This window comes from Megascapheus bottae, chromosome 7 (genome assembly GCF_031878675.1).
Source record: "Megascapheus bottae isolate mThoBot1 chromosome 7, mThoBot2.hap1, whole genome shotgun sequence".
In the NCBI taxonomy this organism is placed as follows: Eukaryota; Metazoa; Chordata; class Mammalia; order Rodentia; family Geomyidae; genus Megascapheus; species Megascapheus bottae.
In genome coordinates, this window is record NC_143515.1 from 71,397,809 (window position 1) to 71,424,457 (window position 26,649).

The 26,649-nt window shown below is 54.4% G+C and overlaps 1 protein-coding gene across 1 annotated transcript; it reads left to right on the plus strand.

Moving 5' to 3' along the window:
• Window positions 1–69: 69 nt before the first annotated feature.
• On the plus strand, window positions 70–24,672 carry Hs1bp3 (HCLS1 binding protein 3). The gene is made up of 7 exons (XM_090337388.1): window positions 70–128; window positions 3,954–4,119; window positions 7,725–7,932; window positions 10,276–10,522; window positions 18,925–19,082; window positions 20,480–20,615; window positions 23,995–24,672. The coding sequence occupies exons 1-7, from the start codon at window positions 97–99 to the stop codon at window positions 24,251–24,253; spliced, it is 1,206 nt and encodes a 401-aa protein (XP_090193514.1). The 5' UTR covers window positions 70–96; the 3' UTR covers window positions 24,254–24,672.
• Window positions 24,673–26,649: the final 1,977 nt, after the last annotated feature.

Sequence of the window (26,649 nt, forward strand, 5' to 3'; positions counted from 1 at the left end):
GAGGGGCGGGGCCGCGGCGACGTCGGCGACGCCCGCCCGATCCCGTGACCGCGCGCCGCACACCCGCCCGCCCGCCCGCCGCCCCGCAGCCTCGACATGCAGTCCCCAGCCGTGCTTGTCACCTCCAGGTGAGCCGGACCGCCTGGTCCCCGCGTCCCCCTCCTTATCCGACTCCCCCCAGGTCCAGCGGGAGAGTGGTACGTTTTACAGGAAAGGAAACTGAGGCGCCTGGAGGGTGAAGAACTCTCCACGCCCCGGGGGCGTCCTGGGACCGGCGGGGAGCCGGGGCCCTTCCCCTGCCCCTGCCCCCTGCCGCCCGCCCGGCGGACTTGCGGTCTTCCTTCGGCCCGGGTGTGTGCCCGGCGGGTCCTGAGCACCCGGGACGGGGTGGGTGGACGGCCGGGCCTGGGACGCTGTGCGGATACGCGGGCTGGGGGTCCGGGGGGGGGGGGAAACTGCGTGGTGGTTGCCATGGGAACGCAGTGCAGGACTGTGGGCGGGGGTCGGGGGCTGCTCCAGGCGGGAGCAGGGGAGGTGGAAGTTACAGCGAAGGCCTTGGGGAAGTGGGGTTTCGGGGCCAAGGGGGCAATGCATGACTATTCCAGGCCAGGCCTGGGGGACTCCGCCAAGATGGAGCCTGGCCAGGCTGGGAGGGAGGTGGTTTTGTAAGAGCTTGTTTATTCTTTCTCCCCCACCCCCCTTTTAAATGGTACTATGCCTCTGTACCTTGATGGACAGCGTCTCTGTCCCCGCCTCCACACCCCCTTACAGTCTTGGGCTAAGATGTCCGATTATCATGGAGTCAGTGCATGTTGCCTAACACAAATGCTAGGCTTCCAGATGCAAGTGGAACTTGCTGAGCCTTTTAAGTCTAGGAAGATGTGGTTCTTTATATCAACCTTGAGGTTGCAACCCGCTTGGTCTCTTTGGCCTCCTTGGCATAGTAGGTTGGGGCTGCAAAAGGTTCCCGTCTGCCTGGGCAGCTTTTCCCCACACCAGCAACACCTTATCTTCCCCATCTCCTCCTCTCTCTGAGCCTCAGTTTCCTTTTCTGCAAATGGAGGTTTCATATCTGCAGGTCTGAGCCCATCAGCAGCTGGCCCTTCTCTCACCAGACTGGTTCTGACATCTCCCCTGAGGGCCATGCTACACACGTGTGTTGCCAGGGGCAGGGAACCTGTGCGTGGCCTCCTGATAGAGTGGCTTATGTACTGCTTCCTGATGAGCTCCTGAGGGAGAAAACCATGAAAAGACATTCTGGAAGTATATGCTTGGCAGAGAAGACAGCAGAGACCAGTGTCCTGAGGCCGGTATGGCTGGAGTGGCGGGACCTGGGAAGTGTAAGGTGACATGATAAAGGGGTGAGCTTAAGGACAGGGGCTAGTTAGGCCATGGGAGCTAATGTGGAGAGATCCTATGACTCTAATGTTGACCCCACATCATGAAAACCTGTTTGCAGATGCTTGCAGGAATCCACGAGGAGCTTGTTGTGGCTTGACCAGAAGTGACAGAACAAAAAAGCAGTGGGCTCTGGATGTGTTCTGGAGAGGGAACATTCCGGTTTGCTGATGGGGAGGGTGTGGTGTGAGAACAAGAGACCAGGCAAGAAGTACAGCTGTGGACAGGGGAATCTGAATTCCCCTACACAGAGTAAATGTGAGAAGCAGCTGACAGCCAGACCATGGAGATGTGAGTGAGGAGGCTGGAAGGGTAGGAATTGAAGGGAGGATCTGGACTTCAGGAAGGAATTAGGGCACCGGTTGCTCAAAGCATTCCAGGCCTTGAGCCTGGGCAAGATCATGGAGTGAGGATGATGATGGGAGGTAGATGAACAAGATCAAAGAAAGCCATGCAAATGAAGCAAGAACCTCCCCCTTAGGATTTTGCATTACTGACACCCCAGGTTTTAGCCTGTGGTGGAGGCCCCCCTCTGGGTGTGGCCACAGACAAGGTCAATGTGTGGCTCCTGTGGTTGATTTGCTTCCCTGCCGGGCTTGAAGGCAGAGTTAAGTGGTTGCCACTGAGATGGAGTAGATGGGGATTCCGAACCGTGTCCTCTCTGGTCCTTCATGGAGAAAGTGTTCCTAAGCGCTGGGGAGATGGGGAGCCAGTGGATTCTGCTCAGGTATATTCAAGGCTTGTCAAAAGAAGCCGTGTGCCCTGGGCTTTGCAGCTCAGAGGCCAGCATGGGCCTGCCTCTCTCACACTAATAGATGCTGGCCCAGGGACCTCACTTTGAGAACTCCAGTAATGTGTCGCCCAGCCACTGCAGCCCATGGGAGTGGGTTTCAAGGGGCATCAGGTGGCAGACTGTGATGCCTGGGCACAGGGGTGGAGGAGGCAGGCATGTTTCCAGGCCAGTCCAGCCCTAGGAGAGAGATTGGGGGCTGAGGCCCCAGGCAGTGACTGAGCTGTGGGGTGGAACCCTGGGAAAGGGGGTGGAATCCCAAAAGACTCCTTGCAGTATGGAGCCGGGCCAGAGGAGGATCCAGTTGGTGTTTGGGGTGCTCTTTGGTCTCCTTTCCACCATAAACGGCTTCCTACCACCATCTTCCCCTTCTCCCCCACCACTAGAAGAGGCCTTCTGGGCTTGCAGCCATCTGGGGTTGACCCTTGGACCTGGGTTGAGACCTTGGACAAGCCACTCCCTTGGGGCTCCTGCCCTGACTTTCTGAGCAGTGAGCTTCTCTGGGAGCTTCCCCTGTCCCCTGCTTCCCTGCCACCTTGGCCTCTAGTCTCCCTTCTGTCCCATGATGCAGCACTGTCCATAATGCAGGAGCATGTGGTGTGCCGGGGTGCTAGTTCACTGACGGTGTTTTGTTTTGTTTTGGAGAGCCTGGGCCCTGTCCTTGAGCTGCTTTTGCTCAAAGCTAGCACTTTACCACTTGAGCCACAGCTCCACTTGTGGCATTGGTTTGTGTGTTTGTTTTTAGTAATTGATTAGAGATAAGAATCTCATGGACTTCCCTGCCTAACTGACTTTGAACTATGATCCTCAGATCTCAGCCTCCTGGGTAACTAGGATTACAGGTGTGAGCCACCAGCCACAGCTGTGCTCCTGGTATTAGCTTCTGTGGGGATGAGATTGTTCCATCATTGTTCCCATCACCATCTCTACATGCTGTCTCGACATCTCACGTCTGTGCCCAGTGAACCGCATGTGCAGTGCATCCAGACAGGCCACTCCAGAGGGCGGCAGTGGCATCATGCTGGTGACAGGGTGGGAAGGCCAGTGTGAAAATGCCTGGAATCCATGTAGGAGGAGCCCAAGGACGGGCACCTGAGGGATGGGGATGGATGGAACTCCAGAGAGAAAGGCCAGGCACTGTCACCCTCCAGAAACTCATCCCGGCCTAGAGCCTCAGCCCGAGTTCTGAGGGAGCTGCCCAGTGCTCAGCAGACCTTGTCTTGCAGGAGGAGCCCAGCACATGCTGGCAGGGGCCTTGGCATGATGTGTGTTTGTCTGCAACTCACCTTACACAGCAAGGAATGCACCTGGTATCTTTCGTCACTTCTGGGAGAACATTCCTTTGTGTCCTTGCTCTCTGGAGGAGGAAGCTCCAGTGTGACTCTAACTCCCCAGCTGGCAGTTGGATGGCCAGTCCTGGGCCTCTGGCTGGCTGATGACATGCGCAGTTTTCTCTGGGATCCCAGAGAGTTTCAGTCCTGCTTTATCTGCACAGGCCAGGACTCCCTCCCTCAGTCTGCATGGAGCCCCAGGATGCCACCCCACAACTGGGCAAAGCTCCCTCAGTGCAGCTTATGTGGAACGCTTAGCAGTTCTGACTTCTGGCAAGGCCCATCTTTCTCCACTCCCCGCTGGGAACAGACCTTTGACCCTGAGCCTGGCCCTGGGAATGGCCAGCACTAAGCCTTACCAGATCCAGCCTGCCTTTCACCCCCAAAGCCTGCCATGCTGACCCTGAGCCTGCTTGCCCTCTCTTCCCCCGCAGACAAGTTCAGAACGCCCACACGGGCCTGGACCTGACGGTGCCGCAGCACCAGGAGGTGCGGGGCCCCATGCTCTCCGGCCACGTGGAGTACCAGATCCTGGTGGTGACCCGGCTGGCTGCCTTCAAGTCTGCCAAGCACAAGTCCGAGGATGTCGTCCAGTTCTTGGTACGTGAGGGCCCTGGCCGGGGTGTCCAGGAACCAAGTGAGCAGACACACTTGCCCATTGGGGTGTAGGTAAGGTCAGGGTGTGGCACTTCCCCTGTCCCAGGCTCCCCAAGGGCCTGGGTGTCCCCTGAGAGAAGCCAGGGACTTACAGTTCACTGGGCACAGACGTGAGATGTAGAGACAGCATGTAGAGATGGTGCTGGGAACAATGATGGACTGTGAGCCCTTGGAGACTGAGCACCTCACTCGACCCTGAGGAAAGGGTTCTAGAAGGTTCTTGGAAGAGCTGAGGACAAAGCTGTGTCTTAAAGAACAGGCCATGCTAAGCAGTAGAAGCGGGGGAGGTGTTCCAGGACCAGAGCACAGCCTAGGTGAAGAAGGCACAGTGGCTCAGGGTGGAGGTGTGGGGTGAGGGGAGGACTCTGAGGAGGCTTGTGTGCTGCTGGGAGGGAGCGGGATCCACACAGGGCCTGGCCTTGTCTTACAACTAAGTAGGAGATTTCAACAGGGCAGTGCCGTGGAGATGTGGAGCTGGAATGGGAGGGATAGGCCAGGGCAGCGGGCGGGTGGTGAGCCACGGCCAGGGTTTGGAGCTGCCGACCAGCATCAGTTCAGAAGGAGGAGGGAGAGTGTTCATATTTATAATGCACTGCTTCTTTGGCCAGAACTAAGAGCAGTGAGGAGGGCGAGGCCAAAGAAGGTGCATGTGGACCCGGATGCAGGAAGCTGGAGCCCCAGAACCAGGGGAAGATGCAGGTCTAGAGATCCCAGCGTGGAGCTGATGTTAAAAACCCAGGATGAAGCCACAATGAGAGAAGATGTAGAGGGTAGGAGTAGGGCTGAGGAGATCCTGAGTGAGTCCGCAGGCTGGAGCTGGCTGAGGGTAAGGAGAAGGAAGAGAGCTGGGCATTGGCAGCCACAGGCTAAGGGCTGCTAGCAGGGTTAAGATCCCACATGTACTTACTTACCTGTTATAGAAAGGGTCTGGACCTGGTGACCGGGAGCAACAGGGATAAGTGAAAGTAAGCTAGAGTCCTGCAGTACGTGAGGGGATATTCTGCTGTGAATTTGCTGGCAGCCAAGGCAAAAAGGGAAATCAGACTAGTGCGAGAGATATTAAAATCTAAGAGAAATGTATGGCACAAAACTTTGTTTTGGGGACCCTGACCAACACCGTGAGGAGATTCCAAAGCAGCAGTGATGTTTGGCTTACTGCTAGGAGCAGCTCTTGGCGAAAAACCAGGTAGGATGTGAGCTGGTAGGCAGACAATGGCTCTGCTCTATGGGGCCGTTTGCAACTCCTGGTAATCTGGCTTGACCCAGGAAGGAGCTCTGGAAAGCTCTGTATTTAAGGACAGGAACAGAAGACAGAGCACCTGAGAGTGATTGATGCTTCAGACATGAGGGCATGAGGGAGAGGCGACCCTCTGAGAACCTCTGGGGGGCCCCTGGCCAGCCATGGGTCCCATGCAACATCCCTGCACCGTGTGCCATGCTGTCCTAACCAGTAATGCCAGGCCCTGTGGAGTGTATGCATGTGCATGTGCATGTGCATGTGCATGAATGAGTGCCTGTGCACATGCATGAGCTCCTCAGACATTTTGAAGTCCCTGCAAAGGAAGAGGAAAGTTCATTTGTTCCCATAGGATCCAGTGTGACAGCCCAAAGTCACATACCCCGCTTCCATCTGTACTCGTTGGACTTTAGTGATTCAGCAAAAAGAGATTAATAACGATTAACGAACCTCTTGCTTTTTTTTTCATAAAAAGCCTGCATGTGATTGCTATGCCTGAGGTAAAGCAAGAATGGGGCACTTGTACCCCAGGCTCGCAGACTCCTGTATGTGATCATGGCACAGGTGTGTGTGTGTGTGTGTGTGTGTGTGTGTGTGTGTGTGTGTGTGTGTTTACAATAGATGGCAGAGGGCACCACTGCTCTCTTCCCAGCACTCAACAGTGCCCAGCACATGGGGAACACCAGGTAATTGTGGCCTCTCACCTCAGGTCCTTGTTTCTCTCCTTACTGTTGCTGGCTCACAGATAGGTAGGTGTAGGCCTTTGGTGAGGTGAAACCAGACTTGGAGCCCTGTCCTGTTGAGCCTGCATGGAGCCATCAGGCCAGCAGGGGGCGCTCAGCCCCCACAGCACAGCCAGTTGCTCAGGACAACTCAGGTGCCCATGAAATAAAAGTCTAGAATTCTCAAACTAGTTGGTGGGTGGTAATGTTTGTTAGCCAGATGAGGGGAGTCCAGACAACCCCTCAGGGGTCCACAGACCTTCTAAAGACATGCATCCCCAGGGAATGCCCCTGTGTAGCCACATACCAGCAAGCTAAAGGGGGTGCAGCAAGCTAAAGGGGGTGCAGAGGGTTACAGACCAGGCCTGGGGGTGCAGGTTGTCCTTATCCTCGTCCTTGACGATGCCACAGACTCAGTAAGGTCATGCCCAGCCTCCAAGGAGGCCAGCACAGAGGGGCTGGGGGCTGTGGCGGAAGCCTAGCTGACCTCTATGAGACCTCAAGGCATATACAGTGCCCACTGCATTGTAGCTGCTCACCTCCAATCCTTGGGTGTCCTGTGTACTGCAAATGTGGGCAAGGGCATGATAAAGGAACCCTTGAGCTGGTGGCTCATAAGCCTAACTACTCAGGAAACTGAGATCTGAGGACCACAGTTTGGAGCCAGTCTGGGCAGGAAGTCCATGCGGTTCTTATCTCCAGTTAATCAGAAAACCAGAAGTAGAATTATGGCTCAAGGGGTAGAGTGCTAGCCTTGAGCGGAAGAGTTCAGGACCATCACCCAGGTCTTGAGTTCAAGCTCCAGGACAGAAAGGCAAGGAAGAAAGGAACCCTGGGGGCCGGGAGTTTGGCCTAGTGGTTAAAGTGCTTGCTTAGCATGCATGAAGACCTGGGTTCGATTCCTCGGTACCACATACATAGAAAAAAGCCGGAAGTGGTGCTGAGGCTCAAGTGGTAGAGCTCTAGCCTTGAGAAAAACCCAAGGACAGTGCTCAGGCCCTGAGCTCAAGCCCAAGACTGGCAAAAAAAAAGAAAAAAAGAAAGGAACCCTGGGTTGTGTAATAGTAGTGAGGAGGAAAAGGGGGCAGGAAGCAGACCTGCTCCTGGGAATTCACGGGGTGCTTGGGGCCATTTTACAGCAGCAGTAGAGACCTGAGCCACTTCACCCCACTCCCAGGAGCTGCACGTGCTCGCATCGGAGCAGAGAGCAGCTTTGGTGATGGCAGATGGCCTTGCTGAGCTGTGGCTAGTTCACGGGGAAGAGAGTAGTGAGGAGGTCTGTGCTGAGAAAGGGGGACGGACTCCCAGTGTCACTAGATGATACCCCATATCCTGTCAGGTGCTGAGACTGCCCCACTAATGCCCAGAAAGCCCCAGATGCAGGCATTAGCTGTGGTCACCTACAGGCCAGGCAAGGACCTAGATCCAATGTCTTTAGTATCTGGAATCACTGCATTTTTTTGGCATCATCCCTCTGAGACTTTCCCACTGGACTGGACCCTGAGGCAGGGAGGCAGGTGGGGGGCAGCCAGCCCTAGGTGAGCACGCAATTGTTCCCTCAGAAGAACCCCATGCTTCTCTCACTCTAGGTCTCCAGAAAGTACAGCGAGATCGAGGAGTTTTACCAGAAACTAAGCAGCCGCTACCCAGAAGCCAGCCTGCCCCCGCTGCCCAGGAAGGTCCTGTTTGTGGGAGAGTCTGACATCCGGGAGAGAAGAGTTATGTTCAATGAGATTCTACGCTGTGTCGCCAAGGATGCCCAGTTGGCAAGCAGCCCAGAGCTGCTAGAACTCCTAGGTACCTGAAGGTCCCTGGCCCAGAACCTACCTCACTGCCCTAGCAATGCAGGGATGGGTCCACAGCCTCTCTCCTCACCCCCAACAGCCTGGACACTTCAGCCAGTCTGTTGAGGCAAGTGGACCTCACTGCCGTCCTTTGGCTAGCTAGAGGAGAAAGAGACCATGCCAGAGGGACTGACCGCTTAATGCTAGATAGGCTCATACAGGGCTTTTATTTCTCTATGGCTCCGCCATGCCCTTCCTGGCCAGCCCACTCAAGACAGCTCCTGCCACTACACACCCATACACAGGCCAGCCAGGCAGGCCCAGGGGACTGTGAAAGCCATGCTTCTACAGCCTGGCTTGGGACTCATCCCTCAGGGCACCCCACTTACCCTTGTGTTCCCATGATGTGGAAGGGATTAAGCGCCCCTGCACCACAACAGTGACCTCAGACCTTCCCTCCCCACTCCCTCCCACTTCCTCTCTCTCCAGTCTTTCTTATCTGTACAGTTGGGATACAACTCATGGATTAAAGATCGTGAGGTTAGATGAGCCTGTACAGGTGAAATACCTCCAGTGGGGCCTGCCACACAAGAAGTGGTGGCTAAGAGGATTCCCCTGCCCTGGCAAACCACCTCCCCCAGCACACACACATATTCCACCCCACCTACCTGCCCCAGCACCCTTCCCAGCATCTTCCCCCCACCCCCATCCTTGCCCATGGCACCCCCACTCCTTGTGGTTTTAGATTCTCTACTGGTTTTCTCCCTCCTCAGACTGATGGTTTAACAACTTTCCTCTCTGACTTCTGTCTCCCAGTCCCACAGAACAGAGGCTATCTTTCGAAAGGAAATTGATAGCAAATCAGTTTTTCGTATGTATCAGTACTGGGGTTTGAATTCAGGTCTTCAAGCACTCACTTGGCTTTTCCACTTTCCCACTTGAACAACCATACCACATGCAACTTTTTGGCAGTTATTTGGAGATAAAGTGAATCCGATTTTTCTGCCCAGTCTTGCTTCAAACTGTGACCCTCAAATCTCAGCCTCCTGAGTAACTATGATTATAGACATGAGCCACTAGCACTTAGCTGAAAATTAGTTTATAAAACCAACAAAACGAGGCTGGGGAATAGAAGCAAAACCAGCAGATGCACAGAAGGGGCATGGGTGTGACATGCGTGTAGAACTCAGGTGTCCTTACCCACTGCTGTGTCCTGCACACAGATGTGGGGTCTTTCCTGCCCTGTGTGTCAGCATCTTCAGCTCTTCACACTCTGCCCTGTCCAGGGCTGCTTTGGCAGTGATGAAGGACTTCCATGGCTAGAAGAATGGCTCAGGGTGGCCCTGCTCACGGCAGAGTGAGGCAGGATGATGCAGCCTCCTGAGACCCTGGATGCCTGTCTCTTCGGCTGTAACAGGAAGGCGTGGACAGGGTTTATTTCACAGGGTCTTGTGATATGTAACTGTAGGTATGCTCACCTTTGAATAGAAGAACAGCACACCATTATGCCGTGTGGTTATTATCACGCAGTAGTACATCCTTTGTCAGCACTGAGGAACACTTCTTTTTAAGTGTATCACCTACAGGGTGGTATTTTTGAATGGTTTGGAAAGATGTGTTCTGCAGTTCACTACTTTGCATAGAGATGAATAAGTAGTCCAAACCCACGCTTCTCACACCGTCCGTGGGGGGAGGGACCAGCCTTTTGTTCCCCGCCTGTCACAGATGACTCCGAATACTGTGCTCCCATGTGCTGATGCAAGTTCCTGAGTGCTTGTTCTCTCTTCCTCATGCAGACACCCTCTGTGGACCACACTGGGAGAAACACTGATCTGAGCCAGCTTGCCAGAGGGTGATCACACTTTGTTCTGGAATCTTCCACAAGCTTATGCTGCACTCACTAGGATTATAGTCTAAGCTCTCAGGCTCTGGGCGTGGGTCTCAATCTGTGGTTAGATCAGGAGATGACCTGGCTATACCCCCCACCCCACTATAAAACCATCTGAACGCAGGGGTCCTGTTTCACTCATTCTGGGGCATCACACCATCCACCTGAGGTGCATTCGGCTCTGGGGTGCTGGGGTTCAAGAACCCCCCACCTTGGCATGGCAGCAGTGTTCCCCTTGTGACCATGCCTGTGACTCCCCCAGTGCCACCAGCCCTCTGGGAAGCTGCCACAGTTCATTTCCACACCGCCCCCCCCCCCAGGCTTGCCACCTTCACTGGGGCCATGTTTGATCCCAGGAAGCCACAGGAAGCCCTCAGCCTCAGATCCTGGCCTGGGGGGGTGTGATGAGGAGTTTCCCCTACCGTAGGCATAGGAAACAACAGCTTTCTTCTCCATCCCCCTGCACAGGCACCAGGTCCCCAGGAGCTGGGGGTCTCTCCAGCAGAGATGCCCCCACTCTGGAGGGTACAGACGTCCATGTACAGCGCAACGATGAGGAGGAGGAGGCCTTTGACTTCTTCGGGCGGCAGGACCAGCTATCAGCCGAGGGGCCTTCCATGCTGGGCCTGAAGAACAAGGAGGCCCAGAAGTCTCTGGAGGAAAATCAGGAGGAGGAAGAAGAGGAGGAAGCACTGGACCCTTTGGGCATTATGCGGTAGGTCTCTTGTGGTCCACACAGCTCCCTCCTGGCTGTTCCAGGCTTTCTGGAAATAGCCCCCTGCCCCCTCCTCTCCTAGGGAGGCCCCTGTCTTTCCTGGCCCCATTATGGCCTTAGCAGGTATGCAGCACTGCTTGATTTTGGCATCACCTGCATCTCTGGGGCCACACTCAAGCAGCCCTGTCCCTTCCTGGTCACTGTGACCCCTCTCCCAGACTATACTGGGGCTCTGACAGCTCAGTAGCCCAAGTTGCTAGACCAGACTGCCTGGCACTGGGGTCTCAGGCCTTGTAGCCAAGTGCCTGATGCTATGACTGCCCCTTCTTGGCCCTCATCTGTAAAGCAGAAGTCTTTCCCTTGCCGCTGCCCTGCCCCAGAGAAGCAGGAGGCCCTCATGAATCATGTAGGTAGAGGGGATTGTGACCCCAAATGATGCAAGGAGGTAGAGGAAATGGGGGTATGGTGTGAGTACATGCATGGTGTCCCCTTGGTGTTCGTGCACTCGCACGGCCCTTTGCCGGCCCTCTGGCTGCCTTCAGCCATCCGGGAGCTCTCCTGAGACGCTGCTTCCTGGGCTACTGCGTGCTGGGTGGGGGCAGGAAGTGCGGGCTGGTGAAGGGACTGGAGAGCCAGGGGGCTGCACCCAGGACTCTATGGTGGACAGCCTGAGAAGTTGGGCTGGGTGTTCCACCCAGAATGCAATGGCTTCTCAGATGGGATGCAGGCTACTCAGCCATTCCTGGGCCACGCTCAAATGGTACCTGTCCTTTCTTGCTCAGGGTGTCCCCTGCCCCTGACTTCTCATTCTGCACTTTTTTGTTCTGGCCCACATTCAGTGGAGCTGTTTTCTTCACACCTACAATATGCTGGATGTTGTACTTGGCTTTAGCTTTACATACTACGTCTCTTGAGAAGCAGCTGTTATTATCCCATTTTACAGACTTAGTAACTCAAGTCCACAGAGGCCATGTGCCCTCTCTGAGGTCAGACAGCTGGACTGAGGTTGGACCCAAGTTTGAGGTACTGATCTCTGTGGCTGGACTACTAGGGTTTGAACCCTGTCTCTGGCCATTTGCCCCTTTCTTTGGATTTTCTTAATGAAAACAAGCTCTTGATAGTGCCCACCTTTTAGGCTCTCTGGAAGATAAACCAAGCTGCACAAATGTTAGCGATCAGCAAGGCCCATTCTTTTCTAGAGTCCTTGCCACAGGCCAGTGTGTCCTTTTCCCTGCCGTGACATGGTCTCTGTCTGCACACAGATGAGGGCGGCCTGCCTTGTAGGACCTGCTTCCAGAAGGAGCTAAGCCCATATGGAATCAGACAGAGCAAGGTTCTGCCCATAGGATGTGCAGAATGAGATCCTAACAGCACCGCCTGTGCCACTCCCTGCCCAAGCCTGGGGTGTGAGACAGGGGCTACACAGCTATGAGGCCAGCAGATAGGGAAAAGGTGCCAGAGTTGGGGGGGTGGGGCAGGCCCTATCCTGGAGAGAGGTCAGACCCTGAGGTCAGAAGTGATGATGGTGGGGAGAAGCCTGTAAAAAGGCACTCCTTATCATCTTAGACAAGCCTCAGACTTTACTTTGGTTAGGAAAAGAAGTTGAGTTCCCGCTCTTGTTCTGAGTAACCACATAGAATGCCATTTTGAAATAAACTTCAGAGATTCATGCTAGTGGTTGACTGGAGGACACTTAGCAAAGAGGCTCCCTTTTTGGGTAGGAAAGTGCTCCTTGGGGTTGGCAAGTGCTGCCTTGACTTCTACAGCAATGGCAGGCCTGGGACCACCTGCCCCCACCTCTGCACGCCAGCACCTAAATCCTGGAACTCCGCGCAGCAGAGGAGCCCACTCCCTTGCTGGTTTTTCCTTCAGGACTCAGTGACAGTGGTTGGTATTACCTGCTCTGTCAGGAATGTTTTCCCAAAACTCTTTAAATGCCAGGGATTGCGCTGATTAGCATGAGCTCACCTTAGATCATTTTACCTTTGAGACAGACATTCTGAAATCATTTTGATACACCCCCATCATAATACTGTGTGTTGTGACCCTGAGTACCTATGTATGTATATATGTCATATAAAATTAGAACAAGATTTGAGGACATGTACAAATCCAATACTTCTTACACATTTCATTTCATGAAAAGCCCCAAATTGCTTTTCAGACCCATTGTGAATCTACGATAGAGATGGAGTTTGCCCTCTCTTAACCCACAAAGGCAGAAATAGAATGTGTGTGTATGCACACACGCATGTGCATACTGGAGTTTGAACTCAGGGCCTGGGTGCTGTCCTTGAGCTTCTTAGCTCAAGGCTTACATTCTACCACTTTAGCCACAGCTCCACTTCTGGCTTTTTGGTAGCTAATTGGAGATGAGAATCTCACAGACTTTCCTGTCTAGGCTAGCTTTGAACCTTGATCCTCAGATCTCTACTTCCTGAGTCACTAGGATTATAAGCAATTGCCACAGAGCCAGAACGTGAGGCCATTTCCAGTTCCATGTTTCAGGAATGGGGGAGGTAGGCAGGACCCTAGGGTTGTCTGCTCTCACTGGTGGGGAAGTCAAGGACACAGGCTGAACAGGGACTTGGCATGGACCAGAGCCTAGTCTTGAGGACACGTTTACCCTAGGTCTCATGGACATCTCACCTGGACGGGCCCCACTTCACCCTTCAGTGGGGATATCCAGTTAGTCACAGGCAGCCTGGCTCCCCAGCTTCCATCTAGCCTGTCTTTGGACCCTCCTGAAGCAGCCATCTCTATATACCAGGCCCAGCACTTCCCCATTGTGGCCACAGTGAGGCGCTGCGTCTCCACTACAGCACTGCAGGCAGTACTGGGAGCGGTAGGCACAAAGCTGGAGGCGGGCCCGGCCAGCTTTTCTTTGTCTTTCCCATCAGCTTCTGATTGGGGAAAGGAAGTGTCATTTAACCTTTGCAGAGCATAGAAGAAGCCCTCACCCGGTCGTCTCAGCCCTGCCAGTTCTGACCTGTCTGGTGCTGTCCACAAAATTGCAGACATGGTGCCATTTCACACTGTGTGATTTTTATCTTCTGTCCTCATTGTTACGATGTTGTATGTGGTTTTGTATTTAACTTCGTATTTTAGTGTCTTTACCTGGTGAGGTGTGCGCATGGTCCATGCTGATACCTGCCCAGCAGACGCAGGTAGCCAGAAGAAGCCTGGAGCCCTCACTCCACCCTCTAGCAGAAGCTTTGGGGACCTTGCTGGGGGCACAATGGACCCATAGAACATAAACTGTACATGTGCAATCTGTTCAAGTCACTGTCTATGACCAGTATTGACCTGACTGGGTATAAATGACTGCAGGGGTGGGTTCCTTGACCCAAAAAGATCTAGCAACGTAAGCTGCAAACAGCCAACAGTACACTCAGATATGTATGTATTCATGGTGAAAAAACTTGCTTCTGTGTTTTTCCCTTAGTTGTATATTATTTGAACCACAATTAAAAATGTTTCTAACTGGATTTCCAGCTGAAGGCAAAACTCTTACGGTAGAACTTCAATTTTCTCAGAACCATGAAGACACTACAATAGGAAGTTTAATGAAACACAGCATTCCTAAGAACTGTCAGCTCACCAGCAAAGGCCACAGCTCAGGGACCTTGGGAGGACAGCTCTGCGGGTGGGTAGGTGTGGAAGCTAGCCTGTCCTGAAGAGGCCAAGTAGGCAGGGACCTGGGAAGGGGCTTCTGGGGGTTGGGACACAGGCTAGGGAAGAGCCAGGCAGCGCTTGGAGAAGCAGGGAGTCCTCCAGCACCTCATCAAATACTCCTGAACACCTGGAGGTGACAGGCTTGCCTCCTGCTGCTCTCAGTGCTTGCACGACTGAACCCTTACTGGTTTGATTATTTGGGGGGACCATGAGGAACCTTGGGGGAGAGAGATGGCTGTCATCACCGTACCTGAGGCTGCCCCAAATCCAGACCTCCGTTCACAGCGTGGTGGAGGCCTTAAGTGCTGAGGCAAAGCCAGTCCTGGGTTATGACACAGCCAGCTTCCCCAGTCGTGCCAGCATTTGGAGTGCCCGGGGTGTGGATGGAGAAATAAGCGAAGGCCACTAAAGAGAGCTAGTGAAGGCTGTGTGTGTTCTCCATGGCCAGAGAGGAGGCAGCACGAGCGCCTATGTTTGCAGAGACTTGAAGACACGGCTGTGAAGAGTCACACCATGCCGTGGGTGAGAGGAAAGGCTCAGCCAGGCTGTCAGAAGAGAAATCTAGAAGCAGGACATGCTGTGCCTCTGTGAGAAGTGAGAGGAGGGCTGGCCTTCTCAGGCAGGCCACACTGAACTGGAAGTGGACGTAACAGGATAGCTGGCTGCAGTTGAACAGATCCTGGCCATTTGGGGTGACTGCCAAAGAAGCTGTGGGTTGGATTTCTACTTTTCTCCCTCTGTGTATTCCATCTTGGGGTGGTTTGGCCATGAGCAAGGTGGGGTATTCCCTTTAGGCAGAGGTGAGAAGCCCCTGTACCCCACACCATATTATTTAATGGTGGAATATGGTGGATCTGAAGCAGTGCACAGGCCCCTACCATGCAGAGAAGGTAAAACAGGGTCACCCACAATTCAAGAAAGGGATCTAAGTTGCTGAGGTTGGGCTTGAAGGGGCCAGAGAGTCAGGCTGTGGCTGCTGACTGACTGACTCCAAGGACCATTTCCAACGTGTGCTGGGTGGGACATGTGAGTGTGGACGAGTCAGGCAGCCCCTGGGGTCCACACTGCTGGCCTCAATCTGCAGTCGCCACGCACTGGCTCCAAAGCTGTTGTACATGGCCTCCTTGTTCTGTTCACCAGATAAGAAAACACTTGAACCCGGTGCCAGTGGCTCACGCTTGTAATCCTAGCCACTCAGATTGAGATCTGAAGGTCTCAGTTCAAAACCAGCACAGGCAGATAAACTACCCTTGAGATTTTTTTTTAATATCCCATTAACCAGCAAAAAGCCAGAAGTGGAGGTGTGACTCAAATGGTAGAGCACCAGCAAAAAGCTAAGCAAGAGCAGTAATCCAAGTATAAGCCCAAGTTTCAACCCAAAATAGGAAAGAAAACACTTGAAGAGCTTGCGTGACTGTGGGCCAGATCATACATGGGTTCTGCATCTCCGTGGCTTTTCATACAGCAGTGTCCAGAACCCACCCCTTCGATTCCCCCAGGATTCGCTTCAGAACCATCGCCTCCCTCTGTGCCCACTCCCCAGCTGTTGCACACTTAGGTGCCAAGTTCCACCCACTGACAAGTCCATCCACCCAGCCTCTGCTGGAGCCCAGCCTTCCCGCTCTGTTCATCCTTCCATCCATTCCTCCTCTGTGGCCCCAGACTGTCCAGGGAAGCTGCCCTGACCTCTGGACCAGGCTCCTTGCTCATGAATGTCTGGGGAAGTCCCATGCAGTGCCACTGTAGATAGCACCACTCTAGGATGGATTTCAGATCATGGGGGGAGCCTGAGAGTGCTGTCTAATTGGAAAAACCTAAATAGAAAAAGTACTGCATTTTGGAGCATGGAAGTTGCATGTTGGACAGGGAATTGGTTTCTATATCTAGTGAAGGGTTGCCTGGCACTGAACCTAACAGTCTTGTGTCTCCACTGTGAAAGACCTGCTGCCTCCTCTTGGACCAGCTGGCTGCCTTCGCAGCTCCTGTGCGCTTTGATCTTGGATAGCTGGTCCCATCTCTTGTCTGTCGCAGGAGGCCGGTGCGCCTGGAATGGCTCCACAAGGCCTCTGGGTGGCGGGAGAGGAGGAGGCTGCTCTTGTGTCAGTCAGTGTCACCAGAAGTGCCTGAGCTGCCATGGGGAGCAGGCTGCTTTTCCTGGCCAGTCAAAGCTTTAAAGCTGTCAGCCATAGCAGCTGCCGTCCCTCTCTGTGTGCTCCAGGCCCGCCTGCTGATGTGGCCAGATCTGCGCATCTGTCTCCTGTCAGACACACAGCAGGGCAACAATAGTCTGTGTACTGGCGTGAACATGCTTACACATGCCTGCACCTGCCCGGGAGCCCCTGCCTACCTCATGTAACCTGTGCTGGCCTGGCCCCTTCTTGTGGGTGGAGGACAGGTTCAAGTACAAGTTCACCCAGCGACAGGGCCCCTCAGCCAGGGTCTTTGTCTCCTGTTAGCGCAGAGTAGGCTGCGCGTGCGTGGAGAGCCATCCGCCGTTATGCCTAGCACTCTACCACTCCGTCCCCTACCTCCATGTCACCTCCTTCAGGAAGCCTTCCTCGCCCTCTGGCTGCGCTGGCTTCTCCCTCTGAGCTCTAGCTATGACAGACAGGAGCAGACTGTGTGGAAGGATTGGTGGATGGATTGGTAGTTTGGGCCCTGAGCTTCTGGGTGGAGGGTGGTGGCAGGGAACACTCACTGTCCAGATGGCTAAGAGGGGCAGCAGGGAGGAGGGATGGGAGGACTTGCTCAATATAGGTCCTGTGACCAACCTGACCCACCTCGCTGCTTGCTAGAATAAGTAAGAATAAGTGTGCTATCATGCTATCTGCTTGTCTGTCCCCTGCCACCCTCCCCTCCTTCCTTCCTTGCAGCTGAACCATCTGTCTACTTTCCATCTGTCCACTTTTCTTTCCTTCCACCTTCCCTCCCTTCATCTCATCATCCTCAAGCCTCTGTTCACTGAGCATCTTTGTGGGCTCCCGCCCACTGCTACCACCCGAGAGCTTGAAGTTTAGGGCCTTTCAGACAGGACTTGGGGTTTTAGTGGTCCAAGCATCATTTCCTGGTTTCCTTTGCCTCCCCTTGGGAGGCATCTGGCGGGGCAGAGGGTGGGGGGAAGGACGAATATTTTAAGGTTCCTATACACAGTGAGAATAAGCGGGAGCCTCTCCAGGCTGTTCATCTAGAATTTCAGTTCAAGGAAAGGTCACTCTGTCATGGGAAGACACGGACATAAGTCTAGTTTCTGGAGATGTTCAACCAGGACTGCCTGGCCTCACTTGTGCTGCCAGGGTTGGAATTAGGTTGGAAAAGGTCAAAAGGTTGAATCCTATATGGCTTCTCCTTGCATCTCTTCAGTCGTCCTCACCCCACCACACACACCCACACCTAACCCCCCCCCACCCGCCCCACAGGCCATTGGTTAGGTAGGACAGGATGTGGGTATGGTTCTGAGGAGCTGGGAAGGGCCTGCTGGTTTCTGAGTAGAGCAATGGGGAACATGGAGTGTGACCACAGTGGCCAGGTGTGGTGGGGTTACCCACTCTATACCCTGCAGTCCCTGCTGAACCCGGGGCCATATGTGGCTGTGGTGGGCAGAGCAGAGCCCACAAGCTATATGTCCGGTCCTAGAGCTCACAGATCTGCCTGGCCACGTGGCGCAGGAGGCTGGAATACAGCCTCTAGGGATCACATGGAGTGGCTGGGCTGGAGACAGCTCCACGGGGGCTGTCGCCTCTGTTGCTGCCCACTTCCCCAGGGGCCAGGAAAGTGGTGCCAGTTCTGCCTGCTGGCCTAGTAAGGGCAGCTGAATCCACACTGCACCATGTTGTTGTTAGCCTCTCCCTTCCCCCAGCTCTGCAGCCTGTCACTGCCCTGCTCCCCAGAGGACAACAGGGTCAATCCTGGCACCCTCTCCTACTCCAGCCTGTGTCACCTTCTTGCTTGTAGAACATTTGGAGCTTGGGACCAAGAGCAGTGACCACCCTCAGTCCCAGCATGCCTCAGCCTGCTATATGAGTCTCCTACAGAGACTCAGACATCTAGCACACAGTTCAGGCCTGGTGAGGTCTTCATCAGGACTCTGGCCATGGGCACCAAGGGCTGCCCTTCCTGCCACTTAGCTGGCACACGCCTCCCTGCTCCCTGTCCACTGGGGCTACAGGCTGGATGGGCATTCTCCTAGATGTCTGCTTCCAGACCGTGGGAATGGCTGCCTTGAGTGTCCTATGCCCAAGCACCAGAGGCCTGCTATTTTTATCTGCCACCGGTGTCTCTGTTTAGGACAGCGCCAGCCTTTTTGCGTGTTTGCCATAATGTCTCCAGCACGAGTTCAGACGTGACCTCAGGCCAGTGGTACTGCCTGGCCGGCCAACGGGCACATGCAATCCCGGTTTCCAGTAAAAGCCTATTCTGTGTGCGGGAACCTTAAAACTGCGCATGGAGGCAGCAGCTACAGGCACTGGTCAACTTGTCAAGAAGAACCAACCCAAGCTTGTTTATTCAGAGCCATCACTTAGAACGACACACACAGATCTCAAGCACCCAGAACCTCCCCTGGGATCTTCTCTCAGTTTCCCTCCACAAGCTGGCCCCAGAGTGGTGACCATAGCCAGTTGAGGAACAGACATAATAGGGCCTAGAGAGGACTGTGCAGAGCCTGAGGGCTTCCTGAAGGAGGTGGCCAGGCAAGGGCCCATTTTGTGTTTTGTCTGTCTCATCTCCAGCTCCAAGAAGCCCAAAAAACGCCCGGAAGTGGTGGTGACGCCCAAGCCCGCACCCCGGCTCACTATCTTTGATGAGGAGGTAGATCCAGATGGGGAACTCTTTGGTCCAAGCAGAAAGCTGCCTGCCTCAAGCCCCTCAGAGCCCAGGCCTCGAGATGGTAAGTTCGGCCCTGGGTGAGTTCCCGCTGCCCTTGTCTGCTGCCACAGGGTCAGGGTGGACAGAATACAAGTCCCATCCTTGTTCTGTCCACAGCAGATAGGGAATTGGCTCATGGAGGTTTCCTGCCAGAGGAATTGGGCGTCAGGCCTGGCATCCCCACAGCCTGAAACATTCTGGGGTTATACATGTATTCTAAGCACCTTGTGGAGAAGGATTTTCTTGGTTGCTTAGAGAAGTCCCTTCACCCTGTCTCAGCCTGCGGAGGTACTGGCGCCCCGGCACCATCCTGAGGAGAGTCCCATGGGCTTGGGTACACTGGATGTATTCTCTTCCTCCTCCTTCTCTTCCTCCTCTCTTCCTCCTCTACCTCTTCCCCCGCCCCCTTCTCCTTTTTTTTTTTTTCCTCCAGTACTAGGACATTTGAACTCAAGGTTTGGGTGCTGTCCCTTACTCTTTTTAACTCAAGACTGGTGCTGTACCACTTGAGCCACAGTTCCACTTCCAGCTTTTTGATAGTTAATTGGAGGTGTTTCCTGCCTTTGAACTGCAGATCTCTGCCACCTGAACTAGGACTATCAGCGTGAGCCACCAGCACTGGGCATGGCTTTAATATGAGGTCTCATGGCACCGCACAAGCTCCAGTGAAGGGCTCAGTGCAGAGATGCAGAGAGTGGAAAGAATACCGAGTAGCACCCCCACCTGTCCATCCTGCCACTGGGAGGAAGTTGATGTCTCCAAGTCATTCGGCCAGTACTTAGTGATCACCAAGCCAGAGCTAGGCCCAGTATCTGTCCTGAGGGCCTCAGGACCCCACAGAGACAGGCATCACCCGGTCATTAGGGAGCAGCAGAAACCCTGGCTCCTCTAAACCACAGGGAGTGTGTCCTGGGTGGGAGTAAGTCAGGTGAAGCTGTGCCTGGCTGGTCTGGGGCCTCAGAGGTCAGCCAGAGCTAGCCATGCCCGCTGGAGAAAGGCATTCCAGGGAGTGAACTAGGCCTGCAGGAGGAAAGGCACTCCAGAGAAAGGCTATGGTCATGGCTCCCAAAGGCCAGGACAGAGCAGCTAGGTAGGAGAGCAAGGGGGAAACTGCGGTTGTGAGCCTATGGATCGGAGCCCCTGGCTGGTGGATGGCCCTCATTCCACAGGACTGCAGGGAGGTTGCCTGGAGGGCCTGGAACAGTGAGCTAAGAGGCCACTTCCCTCAGAGCAGCAGACAGCCTGCCGCGCCACCCCCCCAGCTGCTGTCCCCACCCTCCTCCTGCCCCCATGTGGTTTTCTCTTGCTCCCTCCCCAGGTGTGCAGGGAGGCTGGGCCTACCATTTCCACCCTGCATCCTGAATGCTGAGGACAGTATAGGGGACTTCTCTGACCGTTCTGCCTCATTCCTTTCCTCAGCCCTGAAGCTGTTTGATGACCCTGACCTCGGTGGGGCTGTCCCCCTGGGGGACCCCTTGCTGCTGCCGGCCACCCGTGAGAGTGGAAAGCCTTCATCCAACCTATACCACACAGATGTTTCCGACTCACTGTTCAGGTACCACTGTCCTGAGGGGATGCCTCCATCTCGGAATCGGGGGCCTAACCCCAGTGGGGGTGATTCCCAGTCTCAGCCTTCTGGGGAGGGGTTCAGGCTTGCCCAAGACCCGGGGCCTCGAATGACTGAGAGGCAGCAGTGGGGTCTGGGCAGTCGATGTGTGCAGGAAGTCTATTTTTTTTCCTCACATTCATTTTTTAATAGTTTATATCAAAAATAGAAATCACACAACCCAAGAGCAAGTATAACCAGCTTAGATGGGTTTTAGAACAAGGAAATCTGGCCTTCGGGAGCATATGGAGGTCTGATCTCTTACATGGAGGTCAAGCCCAGACCTTGTCCGCAAATGCTGGCTGCTGTTCTTTGCTCTGTGGTCCACAGTGAAGATCCTTTTGAGCAGTCACTTGCCCCAAGGCTCTTGCCCGACCCTGCCCTGGCCTCTTTGTTCTATCTCACTGTGGGCTCTGAGTGTTTGGAGAAAGGGCTGAATCCTCTGCGTCCAGGTCTCACTTGAGCAGCCTGCGCAAAGCGTGCTGGTGGCATTCATTCTCCATCTCTTCTCTACGCCCTCTGGGAGGTGGGGTGTGCTTGGCCATGTTCAGGAAGGCAAACTGCCTCTTTCCAGGAATGGCTGATGTGGCACTGAAGCGTGGGATCCTAGGGGGGCTGTCATCTGTACCCCTCGTTAACAGCCTCGGACTATTAGACAGCCCTCTAAGTGCCCGCCAAGCCTGAGTCACTGCTATGGCTTCTTGTATTTACATCTCCCCAAGGCCCCTGGCATCTGTGCAGGCTCTCCTCAATGCTGACATCCGACAGGCTGGGAGGAGCCAAGATCGCTGCTGTTTTTGCTAAAGAGGGAAACTGAGATGCAAGGAAACTGATGCTAATTAGTCACAGGGAGCGACAGGGCCAGGTTGTAGGGGAGCTCTAGTGAGACCTTTCTGATCCAGTGTATACGAAAATCCATTTCCTATCAGCCCTGAAACTACTGAGTGCAAACAGCACTGTGGGAAGTCCCAGGGCTGCCTTCAAGGGGCTCCATGGCCCTTTGTGTGTTCTTACTGGTCCCTGGGACTGTTCCTTCATCTTATCTTTTAGCACCCCACACAGTACCTCGGGAAACACTGCTTAAAGAATGTGAGCCTGCATCCCTGCCTCCATGCTGACATCCTGAAAATTAGCTTCTTGAGAGCAAGAACTATAGTTATTTGTTTTCTGAGTCTGCCCTGTTAAGACTGAGATAGTAATTGGGCTTTATCACATTCATTCATTCATTCATTCATTCAAGCTTTCACCCCTCTGCCCACTCTGATGCTAGCCTAAGTGTATGGATTAGGGGAACAGAGTATGGAAAGTAGGGTTGGGCATCAGAGAAGCCTTCATTTCCTCCTGTTATGGAGCCACGGCAGGGTCTGGCCTCCAATGTTGTCACTACAGTTGTTTTATCTTGGGGCTTGGGGAGGAGGCCTGAGCTAGGACCTCAAGACTCTCACCCCTTGCTGGCTGACCACACCAGCTGGACCTGAGGAAGAGGGTCTGGATCTCTTGTTGTTGACACTCACCCCTAATCATGACTCAGAGGGTAGAAGTAGGATGCTTGGAAAGGGGGAGCTGAATCCCAAAAGCAGCCACACTGTCTTCCACTGGGGCTACACTTGGCCCCTCCTGCCTCAGCAGATACAGCCAACACCAGTTCTGTATACTGCTTTTCCAAGCAGCATACAGCTAAGCCCTGCCAGCTCCAAGATGCTTTTTTGTCTTCCTAAGGCCCCAGCTCTTCCTGGGTATCCACATCCTCCACTGCAGCTTGTAAGGGGCTCCAGCACGTGGTCAGGTTGTTTAGAGCCAAAGCTGCCAGAAGCAGCCTGTCCAAGATTCACATACATACACACGCGCGCGCGCACACACACACACACACACGCGCACACACACACACACACACACACACACACACCTCAGATCCTGAGCCCAAGGTGGCTGCCTTTTCTAGAGACTAGTCTGACAGTGTCTGGAACTAGACCAAGAGGATATCTTTCCCCAACTTTGCTTCCAGACAGGCTCTGAATTCTCTCTGGTCACCATAGGAAGCAGGCAGGGTGAGCCACACACACCATTGTGGCTGGTACCTTACAGGCAGCTCCCTTGGGACACTGTTGGGTTCCTCTGTGTTCACACAAGCTCTGCCAGGCCTTCCATTCGCTCCCCTCTCCAGCCCCACTGATATCTAAGTTAGCTCACACTCATGGTCCAGCCGTCAGATGGCTTCTCAGGGCAGGAAGCTCCCATCTCATGCCCATCCAGCAGCACCCGCCTGTTCTCATCTTTACCTCTGGATTTTATTGTCTGCCACTAGATTCTCCAGGATATGTGCCCTTCTTCCTCTCTAGAAAATCTCCTTAGCCTACAGTGGCCACAGGAGCTGTCTGGCCTGCAGCTCAGCCACTCCTGTCTTCTGCATCTGTGCTCAGCATTGCACAGTTGTCATACATATACAGGGAAGTGCTTCCCATTTGATGTTTTATTTAATCCTTACAAGAATTCCTGTGAAGCTGGATGCAATGGTTCACAATTGTAACCCAAACACTTGGGGAGCAGAGATCAGGAGGATCATGGTTTGAGGCAGATAAAAAGTTAGCCAGCCTTCATCTCAGACAATAAACTGGGTGTGGTAGTATGCACCTGTGATACCAGCAACATCAGAGGCCATAGGTAGGAGGATCCTGGTCTGAGGCCAGCCACAGGCAAAAAAGCATGCAGCCTGTCCTCGTCACCAGCAGGCAGTTGGTGGTCTGAGTCTCAGCTGGCCCTGACAGGGCGTTCCAGCCCTTGCTGAGCTCCACACAGCACCTGTGTGGCCCCCAGGGGAGCCCAGAGGTTAGTAGACCTCCGAGCCCTATGTTAATGCTGCCTCAGATAGCCTGGTTGGGCTGTATGCTCAACCAAAAGTGACATCCTACCTGTGACCCGGGCCCTGCCACTTACTACCCTCCTCCAGAAGGCCCCGGGACCATCTCGGCTCCAGCTTCCTCCAGCAAGGTAGACTAGAATGCACCTCCCCAGTCTTGAGGATAGAGTGAGATGAAGAAGCTTAGTACAAGGCAGTGAGCGGTCATTTCTAAAGGGACTGGAGGGAACTCCCCCAAGGAAGCCTCATTTGGGGAGGAGTCAATCCAACATCCTGCTAGGATGCCACAGGATGCCACCTGCTGTGGGGTAGAGGGCAAGAGAACCCTGCCCTGTCTGGATGGCACAGCAGCAAGCCCTTGGCTCGAGGCGGGCTGGCCCTGGGGAGTTGTCTATAGGGAAGTAGAGCTGCGGGGTCTCCCTCCTCTGGAAGGGCGTGGTTATACTCAGGCTGCTCCCTTTGGTTCCCTAGAGTGGAAGAGGACTTGGAGCAGATTCTGAACCTGGGGGCTGAGCCCAAACCCAAGCCTCCACCTAAGCCTAAGCCCCCAGTGGCAGCTAAGCCAGCATTGCCCAGGAAGCCAGCTGTGCCCCCAACGGTGGGCCCAGCCAAAGCTGAGGCTGGACCACAGAAGCTGCAACAGCAGATCCAAGCCATGGACGAAATGGACATCTTGCAGTATATCCGGGACCATGATGCCTCTGCCCAGGCCTCTCCCAGCCTCTTCTGATCCCCTCCTGGTGCCGGGTCTGGCGCTGCCCACCCTCCTCTGGACAGATGCCTGTGTGTGAGTGGGCTAGGTCCTCCGTGCCTCGGGACTGCATCACTCATTCCCCTTTCTCCTGAGCTGTAGGCTCCACATGGAATCCCTACAGAACAGAGCGGAGGGCCCCATAGGAATAAAGCCCACATTGTGCCCGTCCAGCCAGAGGAGGGGAGAGGAAATGCAGAGATGCCTTGCTCAGCAGAGCCTTACCCCCAGGTGGAGAGGTACTTGAGGGCCTCAGGGAGGGGTCCCATTGAAGAGGTTCCTGCTGCCCAGCATAGGAAGCCTGGCCAGCTTGGGCCGGGCCACATGGCTGCCAAGCCCTGGAGGAAGATGCTGAGCAGAAGAGCCCCACCTGGCCAGGCTGTCCTCCCACGTGCTCCTTCTGATCTCCAGCTCTACGGAAGGTTTGGCCCAGCCCTGCCTCATTGGCGTGTGGAGCCTGGCCAGCCCCAGGCTTCCTGGGGCCTCCGGGTCCAGACAATGTCTATCATTCCAGCTTTCAGCAAAATGGAGAGCCGGAGCTTGCAGTGTCCAGCCTGGCACTGCTTTTCCAGGGGACACTGTGCTCCCAGACTTCTGTTCCAGGCTTCTTGCCTGTCCTCAGGGTTTGCATTCACTCCTTGGCCTTTCTGCTGTGGAGCCACGGGCCCGGGAAAAGGAGCTGCGCTCTAGGGCAGGCTGGTGCTTCAGACATCTTCCCAAACCCCCAGCGCCCGGGGCACGCGGGCACACAGGACCTTCAGTGAGCAGATGGCCCATCGCTGAGCAGAGACTGTCAGGTGGCCCTTCTTAGATACATTCCTCATGTCCAGAGCTAGTTTTAAGTGGAGCAGTCATTCTTAACCAAACAGCTTTCCTGTTCCTTGGCTTGGTCTTGCCTGGCAGACGTTAGGAGGGGTCATTTCAGCTGGGTCCAGGTGCCATTCCCAGGGGGCTTCTAGGTGATGGGCCAGTTACTTCTCTGTCAGGGTCCAGTGTCCCCAGCTCCTACCTTGTGCAGGACCCATAGGTCGCACCGGAAACACCGAGTCCAATCTGTCCTGTGTCCCATGTCCCTCTTCTGCCCCATTCTAAGCAGGACACTTGCTCCCCACCTGTGCCAAAGGGAAGGAACTAAAGTGCTGCAGGGCAGGGTGGGCTCCTGCAAAGGGCCCAAAGCTGACCCAAGAGCTGCTCCTATCCCACCGTACCTTTGTCAGCAGACCTTCTACCTCAGTGCTCGGCACCTAGCCTGGGCTCCCAGCACCTGCTGGCTGCAGAGAAAGGAGCCAAAGGGAAGGAGGGGTAAGGCCATGTGCCCAGGTCCTGCCCAGCTCTGCCCTTGCCCGTTCTTCACTCCCTGTTCTCTGCCCCCCAGCTGCCAGGTACCCCCCTTTCCTCCTCCAGCCCTACCTCACACCTGCTTTGGGTCACAGGTGACACAGGAACAGGGTAGGGCAGGCAGGGTAACACTGAGGTCAGGTTCCTGCCTGGGCTCTAAGGGAATCTGGCTTGTCACTGTCTGGCGTGGGGTTGGCCACTCTGGGACAGCCTTGTTGGTGGCCTGGGTGACTTCACCACTGATTTGTGATCCACAGTTGGCCGATGGTACACAGTAAAATCTGTGACTCATTCAGAATGCCTTAGTGTTATTCTCTATGCCTGATGAGAGATTGCAGGGTGTATGTGAGTGTGTGCATGTGTGTGTGGTCAAGTGTACAGGTATTTACTTGAGAGCACACGTGCAAGAGAATCTCCTTTGTAAGAGCATTCAACCCAGGAAGCTGCCCAAACCTTTCAGGCTGCCTCTTAGGAAGAGAGAGGAAAAGGGAATCTTGTGGTTTTTCTTCACCTAATAGGATAGACTGAGGTAGGGGCCCAGGCCCTTGATGGAGCTTAGAGCCAGTGACTGTTCAGCAGAGATCTTCTGCTCCTCCCCAGCCCCAACCTTGGGATTGGGCTAGCCTGGGAACTGTCATCTGTCTGACAGCCTTGCCAGGTCTGTAGTAGACAGCTCTGTAGAACTAAAAGCAGGGATCTAGGAAGGCTACTGGCAGAACAGTTTGCACCGACATCAATGTCTTGCTTTGCCCTGCAAGCCCTTGGACCTTGTAGCAGGGTTAAATTGGAGCCTGGTTTCCCACAGACAATCCCCTAAGCTGTTCCGAAGACTGCTTGGCTCAGAAGCAGCGCAGCTGAATGCTTGCTGTGGAAGAGAAACTGTAGTCTGAACTGGGATAGCAAGGCTTGTTTGTTTTGAAGTCTGTTGTAAGCCATGGACAGGATGTGTTGCCTGAGGCTGGTCCCCCACTCCCTTCCTCCCGGCATTGTTCCGCACAGGAAGCTGTCAACTTGGCCAATGTTGGAAAGTCCCCATC